General features: G+C 38.5%; 1 protein-coding gene across 14 annotated transcripts in view; it reads right to left on the bottom strand.

Moving 5' to 3' along the window:
- Cask (calcium/calmodulin dependent serine protein kinase) overlaps nt 1–13,467 on the bottom strand; it is a 350,284-nt gene that overhangs the window by 66,221 nt on the left and 270,596 nt on the right. For all 14 annotated transcript variants that reach the window (XM_048461595.3, XM_085684363.2, XM_048461593.3 and 11 more), the window contains one exon: nt 9,391–9,512. In XM_048461595.3, the coding sequence (XP_048317552.1) occupies nt 9,391–9,512 (122 nt within the window). The remainder of the gene's footprint in view (nt 1–9,390; nt 9,513–13,467) is intronic.

Genomic DNA, 13,467 nt, shown 5'->3' on the forward strand with positions numbered 1-13,467 from the left:
CCTCCCTCCCTCCCTCCCTTCCTCCCTCTGTCCATCTCTTTCTCTCTTTCTTTTTGTTTTCTGAGACAGAGTTTCTCTGTAGCTTTGGAACCTGTCCTGGCACTCACTCTGTGGACCAGGCTGGCCTTGAACTCACAGAGATCCACCTGCTTCTGCCTCCCAAGCTCTGGGATTAAAGGTGTGTGCCACTGCCTGGCTTTTATGGACCAAATATTTGTCTATCCTATCAGTACCACCTTCCCCTAAACACTTACATACTGTGGAATTTTCAAATCTGTTTAATTAAAAAATACCCCCTCTGTGTGTGCCTCTGAGTGCATTCCATATATGTTCAGGTGCCCACAGAGTCCAGAAGTGGGTGTTAAATCTCCTGGAGCTGGCATTACAGATAGTTGTGAGCTGTTTGACATGGGTTGCTGTGGACTGAACTCTGGTCCTCTGGAAGAACAGCAAGTACTTAAAACTACTGTACCATCTCTCTAGTTCCCAGTTTATTTTGAATAGTTGAGGAAAACATTCAAATATTAGTCATGCAGATGATTCTCCATTGCAGGGAGACTGTGCACTGCATGCATTAGAAAGACATACTTCCATTGTCTTTGAACATTATTGTTACAACTTATTCTTAGTTAACTTTCCCTCTAAGTATTCAGAAAACAAGTAGTCTCAGCACCTTTTAGAAATCTTAAACTTGTGATTCATCTCAAAAGTATCTCAAAAGTATGCTAAACTCTCAGAATCTAGTGATGGGAGTAAAGTAGTGAGAGTCCTAGTCTGGAATTAGCTTGTCCTTGGGTGGGGCTCAGTTCAGTCTAAAATAAAGCCAGGACTGAAGTTTGCTAATGGCAGTGAAGATAACTGAAAGATCAGTACCTTTGGGCTAGCTGAAGAGTTCCTGAAAGTCAGTAAATGGGTGGGGGATACTGACACCGGGTTTTAGTACGGTAGTATCTACTTTAGTACGATAAAGTCAATTTCAAACCCTGGTTTATGCAATCCATTCAAACAAACCAGACGAAACCTTGCATCCATAACACATTCAGAGAAGATAGTGCATTCATTTAAAAAATAATAGAGACTATAGGAACCAACTTGGGATCCAGAAAGAGCAATTATGTGAAGAAGGAACCAAAGTACAAATCTCTGTGATTAGCATTTTGAGAAGCTGGTTTTTCCTATTATACATTTATAATATAACATAGATAGTGGATAAGTGTGCAAACAAAATGCAACATATACACATACAACAGACTACTATTCATCCGTTAAAGGGAGGAAGTTTTGATATATGCTCTACAACATGGAAGAACTTTAAGGACCATGATGCTAAATAAAATAGGCTAGTCATAGAAAAACAAATACTGGACAAGTGAGGTGTCTGATCCTTATGCCTCCATCTCCTGAGTGCTCACTATTTGTAATAGCCAGAACCTGGAAACAACCTAGGTGCCCCTCTATAGAAGAATGGTTAAAGAAGATGTGGAACATATACACATTGGAGTTTTACTCAGCGGTAAAAAACAATGACATCTTGAATTTTGCATGCAAATGGATGGAAATAGAAAACACTTTACTGAGTGAGATAACCCAGACCCAAAAAGAGGAATATGGTATGTACTCACTCATAAGTGGATTCTAGACCTTAATTAAAGGACATTGAGCCTATAGTTCACGATCCTAGAGAAGCTAAATAAGAAGGTGAACCCAAAGAAAATCATATAGTTATCCTCCTGGATATTGGAAGTAGACAAGCTTGCCAGGCAAAAGTTGGGTGCATGGGGGTGGGTGTGGGGTGGGTGTAAGGGGAGATGGGGAGAGAGAAGGGAGAAGGGGAGGATTGGGGAGAGCTTTGGGGAATGGGATGGGTGGGATGGAGGAAGGGTGGATATGGGAGCAGAGAAGTAGACATCTTAATTAAGGGAGCCATTTTAGGGTTGGCAAGAGACTTGACTCTAGAGGGGTTCCCAGGTCCAAGGAGAGGTCCCCAGCTTGTTCCTTGGGCAGCAGAGGAGAGGGTGCCTGAACTGGCTTTCTCCCATAGCCACACTGATGAATATCTTGCATATCATCATAGAATCTTCATCCAACGATGGATGGAGATAGAGACAGAGACCCACATTGAGCACTGGACTGAGCTCCCAAAGTCCAAATGAGGACCAGAAGGAGGGAGAACATGAGCAAGGAAGTCAGGACCGCGAGGGGTGCGTTCACCCACTGAGACGGTGGGACTGATCTAATGGGAGCTCACCAAGGTCAGCTGAACTGGGACTGATGGAGCATGTGATCAAACCAGACTCCCTGAATGTGGCTGTCAATGAGGGCTGACTGAGAAGCCAAGGACAATGGCACTGAGTTTTGATTCTACTGCATGGACTGGCTTTGTGGGAACCTGGTTTGTTTGGAAGCTCACCTTCCCAGACCTGGATGGGGGGGGGCTTGGACTTCCCACGTGGCAGGGAACCCTGACTGCTCTTAGAACTAGAGAGGGAGGGGGAGTGGGAGTAGGAATGGGGGGAGTGGGAGGGAAATAGGAGGTGGGGAGGAGGGGGAAATTTTTAATAAATAAATAAATAAAAAACAAACAAACAAATAAAAAACCAAAAAAACCCCACCCAAAACAAATTTTAGGATCACCATGTCAATTTCTAGTTCTCTATTGCTCCCTCCCCCAATGCTGGGGATGGAAAGTCAGAGCCTTGTGCAGGGTAGGCAAAATACTCTCCCCTTGAGCTAACATTCCACTAGGCCACATTGTATGAATTTCTACAAAGAAATACTGCTGGAATGTTGATAAGAATGGTATAGATCCGTATGAAAATGAGTTGTTACAAATAAATCTACCTCTCCACTTATCTGGTTCTTATTTACTTTCTTTTTTACAGTATTTCAGTTTTAAGTACATAATCCTTATATTTAATTTACCACTAGGTATTTTTCCTTTTTGTGATAATATGGGTGTCTTCTTATTTTCACATTACTTTTGTTTCTAAACAGAAACACACATATTGATCTTACTTCTTGTTAACATGCTAAACTTACTATTAATTCTAATAGACTATAAAATAGATTATTTAAAATTTTCCATATGTAAGCCAAGCATAGTGGTGCATACTGATCTCAGCATTCAGGAAGGAGAGGCAAGAGGATCTCTGTGAGTTCGAGGCCAGACTGGTCTACAAAGTGAGCTCCAGGACAGCCAAGGCTGCTACAGAGAAAAACCCTGTCATGAAAAAAACCTGAGAGCCAAAAACCAAAAGGAGAAAGATTTCCACATCTCTGTAAGAAGATATTTTTATATTTTCCTTTCTAACCTTCATGCCCTGACTTTTGTTCGTGTCTTATTAATTTGTTTAGAACATCCAGTATAAGGTTGAATAGAAGTGGTTAAGAGTAGATGACCCTTAGAATGAATGAATAAAATGTAGTATAAAAATATTTGGTAAAACTCTGCTACAAGAAAAATATAAAACCATGCCATTCACAGGAAAATAGAATGAACTGGAGATTACCAAGTTAAGTGAAATAAGCTCAGGAAGAAAAACATATTTTCTTTCACATGGAGAATCTAGATTTAAAAAAAAAAGACACAAATCCTGTCTCTAAAAAGAAAAAAAAAAGTGACCATATCAAGCTTAATGGTATGCTGAAGTATCTACATTAAAAGGACCCCAGCTAAGCCAGCTCTCAGGTATCTTGTTTCTTGTAGCACTTTCCCACTGCAAGGATGGAAACACAAGGAATTTTTTTTTCTAATCAGTTGGAAATGGTAGAGTAAGTGACTCCCCAAAGCAAAATCATTTTGATCTTCAGCCCTAGAAGTGCACAGCAGCACAAAGACCACCACCACTAGACTTGGGTACCTGCCAAAGCTGATGATTCTTTCAGATTGGGTGGTGTGGGGACTACCAGTAACTGAGTCTCCCAAGGTCCTCAGGGCTTCTCATTCCAGACATTTAAATCCAGAATTCATAAGAAACAGCTTTGGCATTTCCTGACTGGCAATGCCATTACACATTCAAACTGTTGCAATTTATTTGTCAGACTCTAAGTTGTAACATGAGGGGACCTGTTTGTTTGTGGTTCTGTCCTGCCCGACCCCCCAGTTGTTTAGTCCCAGAGAAAATCACCCACACAGAGGACTCCGTAAGTTATAAAGCTGATTGGCCCTTTAGGTCAGGCTTCTTAGTGGCTAACTCTCACATCTTGATTAACCCATTTTTCTGATCTATGTTAGCCATGTGGCTCAGTACCTTTTCAGTGGGGCAGCTCACATCCTGCTGCTTCAGTGATCTGGGAAGGAGTGGGAGGAATCAACTTCCTCCTCCCCAGAATTCTCCTGCTCTCCTTACATCATTTCTACTTCCTTTCTGGTTTTTCCACCTACACCTCCTGCCTGGCCAATCAGCATTTATTTAAAACATGATTGACAGAATACAGACAATTCTCTTGCACCACTAAGTTGCTAAAAAGTTCTACTTTTTTCCTTCAGAAAACTTTTGAGTTATAAAAATATTCTATTTCAAACATGTCTACTAAATTAATGTCATCTCAAAGATGCAAAATAGTCAATCTAGAGTTGTAGTTTTCTAGGCTAGATGGAAAAACTCTTGTCTCTAAGCAATAAAGCAATATAATAAAGATGTCAGTCATATGCAATGAGAGATTCCAGCACTGGTTTATTTCTAATGCAATATTTTACCATATTATTTAAAACTAAAACACTACTTAATCTATTAGTCTTCTTATAAATCAACATTCAAATTAAGCTACTCCTAGAGCTGGCTTTGTGGTTTCAGCAATTCATTTACTGTTTACAGTTTTGGAGAACAAGCTTAAGATTTCCTACAAAATCATATTAGTTAGGTGGGGCATCACAGTTACTACCAAGACTGCACTACGGGCCAGCAGTCAGAGGTATGACAGTGAGTGAACTTTTGAAGCTTAGTTGTCAAAATGTAGCAGAGATGATGAATGTGTCATTTAACGATATTTTATAATACTTTACTTACAAAGTAAACATTTATTCTGTAATAGGGAAATTTCTCTAAGAATGAGAAGACTGAGAATTGTTATAAAATAACGTTTGCAAAATGCTTTTTAATCTAAAAAATAAAACCATCAAAAACATATACATCAACTGACCATCCAAAGTATCACACAAATTTTAAACTATCACTGACTCAAAAGCACACAAGAAGACAAAGACTATATTTTAGCCCTTATTTCCTAGAAAGTAAAGGGAGTAACTGACAGAATGACATTGAATTATTTGATGCTGGATTTGTGCAGTTAGCACTCATACCTGATTGAAATGGTTATTCAGGGTAAAATCAGTTTTTCATGTTGTACTGCGTTGAATTGTGTCTCCCAAAGTTCAGCTCTACCTAGAGACCCAGATGTAACTTATTTGGAAATGGAAGTTTTTCAAATGTAATTAAGATGAGGTATACTGGCTCAGGGTCAACTCTAAACTCAATGGCTGGTGTCCTTTTAAGGAGGCCATGTAAAGACAGATAAAAAAGCATAGACGACAATGACATATGAGGAACAGAGCAGAGACTGGAGGGAAGTATCTACAAGTCAAAGGGTTGGGGACAGCAGGTAAAGGTTAGAAGTGGCTGCTTTAAACCACTTGATTTGTGATACTTTGATTTGGCAGCCTCAGCCAACTAGTATCCATGTCAAATTATATCTCACTAAAATGACCTAAATAGTTAATATGTAGATCATCTTAATACGGTGCCTTAGAGTTTTAAGCAGAGGCTGAAAGAAGTTGACGTAAGCAGGTTACCCTCATGCCTTTCTCTATTTCTGCCTACAAAATGAGGAACAGTGTTCATGTGCTGGGAGTAGTTAGTCAGAAAATATTTGGAGATTTTTTTTGACTCATTTCTAACTCTAGATTATCTAGAATTCAAGTCAGAACATATCTTCCTCTGAGGAATCACTCGTTTTTCTCCTCTTATAAATCTATACATAATAACTATATATTATTTGTAGACAATGGTGCGATGTGTTAAGGGGGAGGGGAGAGACAGGGAGGGGAACAGAGAAAAATGTAGAGCTCAATAAAAATAAAAAAAAGGGACATTGGGCGGAAATCAAATCAAGGTATTTAGTATATCTGTTACCTCATCCATTTATCATTTATTTTTGGTAAGAATACCTAACATCCTCCCTTCTAGCTACTTTGAAATATTCAATATAATAGATATTGTTAACCAAAGTCATCCTACTGTGCAGGAGACTACCAGAGTATATTCTTCCCAGAAACTCTGGACTATTGGCCATTTTCTCCCCATCCTTCCACCACCAACTTCCCCAGCTACTCAGAATGACTATTCTTTCTACTCAGTCTCTTTGAGATTAGTGTTAGATCCCACATCTGAGTGACATCATGCTCCAGCTGTCTTTCTGTGTCTGGCTTATTTTACTAATCCTAATGCTTTCCAGGTTCACTCATGTTGCTGCAAATGACAGGCACGTCAACACTATGGTAATTTTGTTCCCTCCAAATTCTAATGATGGCTTCCTGAATGCTAAACTTCTTGTTCAAATTTGAAGCTTTGACTAGGGCAATCAAAGCCCTCAGATGTTCTTCAGTCATCCCTAGGAACTTACTCTTGTTTGTTTTGTCAGCTTAAAACTTCTGGTCTCCAACTCAGATATTTAGAATGTTACTGCGTCAACAAGAATAACATAAAATGGTTCCCTGGGATTCAGCAACCTGAAAGAATTCATAGTTCTCAAAACTATGCCAGTGGTTGTCACTATTAAGGACCCTGTAAAACAAAACAATTTATTCAAAGCATGGGGTGTGGAGTAGTGGAAGGAGGAAATATGGATGGACAAAGTTTTAAAAGTTTCTTCCCAAGAACTATTCATCCCTACTATCTCTTGCTTTAGAATTTTAATTTATTTACTATTATTAGTGTGTGAGTGATGTGTGTGTGTGTGTATGTATGATGTGTATGTGCTTGTGTTTGGGGGGGGCTCCATGCTATGGCACGTGTGTGGAGGTCAAAGGCAACTTTGAGGAGTCAGTTTTCTCCTTCCACTGTGCGGGTTTTGGACATTAGACTTGGTAGCAAGTGCCTTTGCTTGCTGAGTCACCTCATTGGCCCTTTTCTTTTTTAGGTAGTCTCACAGTGTAGACCAGGTTGGCTTCTAACTTGTGATCCTTGTGCCTCAGTCTCCTGAATGCTGAGGATCAAACCAAAGATCTTGAACATGCTAAGCAAGTGTTCTACCACTGAATTACACCTCCAATCTATGCCCATGTCTAAACTGTATTTTCTAGGTTCCTTACATTCTGAAGTCAGAGGTCAAAGAACAACTTGCAAGAGTTGATTATCTCCTTCTACTATGTGGGTTCCAGTGACTGAACTCGAGTCATCAAGCTCGGCAGCAAGCACCTTCACCCGCTGAGCCATCTCACCAGCTCCACATTCATTTTAAAGATTTCATTTTAAATTATGTTTACATACATATGTCTATGTGTGAGTAAGTGTCTGTAAATTCAGTTGCCTATAGAAGCCAGAAGAAGGTGTTGGATCTCTTGGAGCTAGAGTTACAGGCAGTTGTGAGATGTCTGATGTGGGCGGTACGAACTGAACTTGGGTTCTCTGGAAGAACAGCAAGTGCTCTTTCTCTAGCCTCTTCACACAGAATCTCAAACTGTTTGTTATAGCAGTTAATGAGCTCTGAATCATAAATGCACCATATAAAAAGCCAAACCGGGGGGTGGGTAGATGGCTCAGTGAGTAAAATGTGCAGTGTGTAAGCATTAGGGCTTGAGTTCAGGTCCTCAGAATCCATATAAAAAGTTGGGCTCAGCATTGTGTCTGCAACTTCAATGCTGGAAGACCCCTACAGCTCACTGCCCAGTCCGCCTACATGAATAAAAAAGTTGCAGGTTTAGTGAGACAACTTGTCTCAAAAAATAAGGTAGAGAGTGAGTAAAGAAGATACTCCATGTCAATCTCTGGCCTCAACATGTTTGTATACATGTACACAGGTATCCACAAAGCCTTAGAAACGTCACCCCTCCAAAGCTAAACTAAGGAAATCTGATTATTAATTTTTGACCAAATTTTTGGAGAGAAACCACTGTTCACTAACTATAATTATTCAGTGTGAAGCTGAAACACCACGCAGCATTCTTAGCTCAGCTTTCCCCATAGCAGTACTCATCAAAATAGGGCTCTACAGGATTCCAAAGATTTGTGTCTGAATTTGTTTGAGAAATGTTATTAAATAAATCTCAAAAGGTTTCTTTTTTCAGGACATCTTAGCACTGTTAATATAATAATGCCCATTTTGAATCCCACACTTATTTAGTCATCAAATAACCAATTAAAGTCTTTTCTCTCTTACTGCTATAGCAGAAGAACAATCTAGAAAATATCTTGTAAAGTTTTGCTTTAATATAATCTGTATCCCATGGTGGGTGAATGAAGCAGTACCAAATATTTCTAGGTCTTCCAAAGCAAGTTTTGTTCTCTTATTATGGCAAAAAGCTTCCTACAAAAATGACTGATATGTACTATTACCATCAGAACCATCCAAGATTTTCACTGTAGAAATCATGCAAGCTTTCTGATACTACACTGAAGGTAGGCATGGACGGTCAGTTTCTGTTTATATTCTTTTTGGGAGGGGAAATAGGGTCTCACTATGCAGTCTTGACTGGCCTGAAACTCTCTATGTAGATCAGGCTGGCCTCAAAATCATAAAGATCTGCCTGCCCTAGCCTTCCAAGTGCTGGGATTAAAGGCATGTGCTACACACCTAGTCTAGCTTTTGTTTTTGTTTTTGCTTTTTTGTTTGTTTGTGCTCTAATCTGCTGTTGAAGAAGCCTGCCAAATTTAATGATGGAACATCTTCTTCTGTTTGAAGACATCATTTGTATGAATCCCAGTGTACCAGTGATATTAAATATTTATGTGTACGAAGATAGCTATTCCACTGCCCAGTATCTCATTTGTTTTTATCACTTCTATATGCATGCTTGAGGAATAATGTTTTAAGGCAATAGAAAGAAATCACCGTTAAGATTAATAGTTTGTTATAACAGCAATAAAATATACTTGGTAAATTAGAGTTGTACTACACTCTTTAAAAACTCATCACTTGCACACACACATCATTGATAAATATGAGTATATACAATTTCCACATTGTGGTTGGATAGGATATACTGCATTTATACTACACATTTGCTTTATTTTGATTTGGAAGTTGTACTATATAGTTTGTTCCACTTTTCACAGATCCAAAGAAACTGAAAATGAAGTGCAATGATAGAAATCTGCTAATCTCTATAAAGTAAAAAGGTATGCTAAATAGTAAATGTTTTCCAAACAAGAGAACTAAAAAGACTAGACTTACATCTAGCAGTGTGTGAAGATGTTGATCCTGGAAAACACTGTGTAGAAAATCTAGGTCCTTTTCACTGCAGTCCGTAAGTGCGTGAATCTCTTCCAGGCTGTCCAGCACCTGAGACACAGCTCCTGGAAGGGGAAATGGGAAAAGAACTGCTAGCACATCATCACTGTTACACTACCTTGTAACCTTAAGCTTCCATTTAATAATAATGAGCTTCAGGATTCAGAAGGCTTGCGCTTTTATGAAGGAGAGGCTTACATGTGCTTCATATCATTAAAGGGCAGAACATTTTGAGTATGTATGTTCTCAACAAAGTGTGTCTTTTGTTTTTAAAAGTGAACTTAAGCATGTATATTTAAATTAAAGCACTCTGTAAACATAACTGGGCTACTATGACAGAAGATCTGGGTGCAACAAGTTATACATCAGCTAAAGAGTAAGGGTAGAGAACCCCAAGGCATTTGCAATATTATAGAAACAACATAGGTGGGCCTTTTACACATGGGCATTCTATCAAGAACCGAAAGAACAGTCAACTAAGGATAAGAGCACAAACCCTCAATTGAGAGATCTTGCTGCTTAAAATAAGCTTGCAAATTATTTTATAGTTTTAGTTAGCAAAGACCCCAGTCAGTTTATTCCTCTTTAAACTTTACATCTGAAGTCAAGAGAACCAAAGTTACTCTCATTGTCTCAGGACATTATACAGACCCAAAGACAAAGGGCTGGTAGACAAACAGGCGCATGTGTAATGGACACATCCAAATACCACATGAAAGTTTTAGAAAATCATTTTTTAGGGCAGAGAATGGAAGTGTTATCAGTTTCCCTACATTTCCTCATGTTTAGCACACTAGGTAGGTATCATTAGTGAAAGATACACATGAACATTATTAAAGTCATATACACAGCCTTCAAGAATGTGTTTTACTCTACAGACAACATGTAAATAAACATTTCATAAGAAGAATCCCAAGAGGCTTCAGCACATTTGTATATACCAAGAAAGTCTAAGGATAACTACTTCATTCATAGTTATGTCTTCAGATTAGTGGTTCTCAGCTGGGTGGGAGATTTGGATTTTGTTCTCCAAGGGGACATTTCTTAGTGTCTGGGGGCTATTTTGGGTTGTCACAATAGCAGAAGTGAGGGTGGCTATTGGCCTGTAGGGGCAGAAGCTAGGGATGGTACTGAATATTCTCCAAGGTCCAGGACAGCACTTTACAACAGAGTTGCCTGATCCAAAATGTTAATGCTGAGGTAAATTATAGGATGTTCACATAATGAAATATATAAATGAATATTTTTTAAAAAAATTAAAGATACAAGAAAATTCTCATAATATAAAATTTAGAACAGTAGAACACTAAACCATGTAACATATTTCCTAATTATGGTAAAAAAATGACAGACAGATACACACACAGTGGCAAAAAATAGGACTAAATATACCAGAAGAGTAACAGTAGCTATTATTTCCCTACTCAGTTTATCCTGTTTTTGTTCATATGTTCCAAGGTTTCTACAATAGCAAAAACAAGTTGCTACCTAAGCTACTGATTTTCATAGTACTACTTAGCTATGTTAAAGTTTTGGTGTTTAAGTCACAAATCTATCCACATGGAAATTCCTGTGGCTACTTAAAAATTGTCTTTATTTTGGAATAGTTATAGATGCAATGCACTTGTAAAAAAATGACACAAAGATCTAAGTTCATTCAGTTTCCTCTAATATTGTTATATGACAAAACTTTAGTAGATATCTCAGTCAGGATGATGATATAGGTAAAATAAGCTACAAAACATCTACCCCTACAGGCATCTTCACGATGCCTTAGAGCCACTCATCTTCCTCCTGTTCTGCTCTTTACTAATCCCTGACAACTACCAAATATGTTCTTCACTTGTATAATTTTGTCTTTTTGTGATATTATATAAGTGAAATCACATAGTATATAACCATTGGAGATTGGTTCTTTTTTTTTTTTTTAAGTTTTTTGAGACAGGGTTTCTCTGTAACATTGGAGCCTGTCCTGGAACTAGCTCTTGTAGACCAGGCTGACCTCAAACTCACAGAGATCCTCCTGCTTCTGCCTCCTAAGTGCTGGGATTAAAGGTGTGTGCCACCACCACCTGGCAGGAGATTGGCTCTTTTTTTAAACCTAGCATACTTCTCTGCAGTCATCCAGTTTGTTGCTCTTTACTGCTGAGTTGTAGTCCATGGCATGAATATGCTAGTTTGACCATTTATTTGTTGAGAAGTAACTAGTGGTACTTTGAAATTTGGGATAATTTATGCCTATCAGGCTATCGAGATTTTCACGAGAAATATTAAGTAGGTATTGAATGGGATAAAAAGGTACAAGGTAGAAATCAGTCCCCTGCCCCTGGTATTCCTGAAGGTGTATGGACAGATGCAATCTATTGCCTTCTACCCACTTTTAGGATTTTTATTTTGATCAATGTAGTAACAAACAAAACCCTCAAAGAACAACAAAATAACAACAACAACAACACACTGTAAAGTAACACAAAACCAACTTTGTTCATCCTTACTGAAAGATCTGCAAAGTTAAGAGAACATGTAGAAAAAAATTAGTCCCCAATGTACCCATGAATCTTGAATTCCTTAAAGCACATCATCACTAGCAGAATTAAATGATACTGGGGTTATCAAATTGTTAAAATCAGTTCTAAAGTCCTAACCTTATGAAACTAAAACAACAAAAATATTAAGGAAATAGGTTTTTGTACACTTAAAGTCAGATAATATAAAACCTAGTTATATTATTTTCGTTCAGTCATTTTAGTAATTATTGTATATATTATACATAATTATATATATATATATATATATATATATATATATATATATATATATATATATATAGCAGCTTACTAATAAGATTAAAACAAAACGATCATGTATTAAGTGAATACTAAGGTGGCCAGGCTGGTGATTGGAAAGCACTCCCGCTTGTACCTGACTAGGGAATATCACTGGTGGATCTGTGAACTCCCCAAGTACGTGTGCCTTTCTTGCCCTGTCATCACATTCCACATGTCACTCACTGGACTTCTGTTCATTCCTTTTTTTAAAGGGTTATAAAATCCCCAAGGCATGTCTGTATGTTATGTATTTTATAATGTCTACAAGCTGTGAACTAGATTGTCCTTTGGAATGATTAATAAGGGCTGGAGAGATGGCTTGTGCTTATGATCACTTGCTGCTCTTGTAGAGGACCCAGGCTCAATTCCTAACTCTCAATTGCCTGTAACTCCAGCTGTAGGGGGATTTGATGTCTCTGACCTCTGCGGTCAATTGTACTCATGGCATACACCCCCTCCATACACATACAGTTAAAATAATAAAGATAAATTTAAAAGAGAATTCATAATGACAGCAGCTCTTAATTCTTTAGTTTCTATTATTTGCCAACACATAAAGGCAGATATCATTCCATCTTTCTAGATAGAGATTTGCTTTTCAAAGTTTCCAGCTAGGAAGCGGTAGAACTAGGGCTTAGCTTAAAAGTCTATGCTTTGCCTGACTTACTATACTAATTGCTTGTGCTAGGAAGCACATAGGAAACTGTAAAAGTCGTGGTTCATGCATAGATATAGAGGTTGGAAAAGAATTTGGCCCTAGTGCATCAGCCCATAACTAAGTTCCTTACTGAACTGAATGTTTTTTCTTTGTGCCAGGTGCTAGGTAGGGGCTTCAAGGAAAACAGAACTATGCTCTCAATCCTCAAGGAGCTCCGGGGTTGGTGTATGCAGGAGGCAAACTACACCCTGAAGTGAGTGATCCTGGGACAGGGTTGAGGAGGAAGAGGAGGATGAGCAGAAAGTCCCCGCCTTAACCACGGGATAAACTGCTGATGGGGCCACTGGATGGATGTCTTTTTGGAAACATGGCAGACATCTGTTAGCCTGCATTCCCATTGTCTCCAATGGTCTACTATACCTCTTTATCTGTCCCTTCTGGAGGGACTTATGGTCCATTACTAGTTTACACATTTAATGTACCCTCCTTCTTGAAAGGGAACACTTCCCCAGTTGTACTCAAATCACTACTTAC

Source organism: Myodes glareolus, chromosome X (assembly GCF_982192425.1).
Source record: "Myodes glareolus chromosome X, mMyoGla1.1, whole genome shotgun sequence".
In the NCBI taxonomy this organism is placed as follows: Eukaryota; Metazoa; Chordata; class Mammalia; order Rodentia; family Cricetidae; genus Myodes; species Myodes glareolus.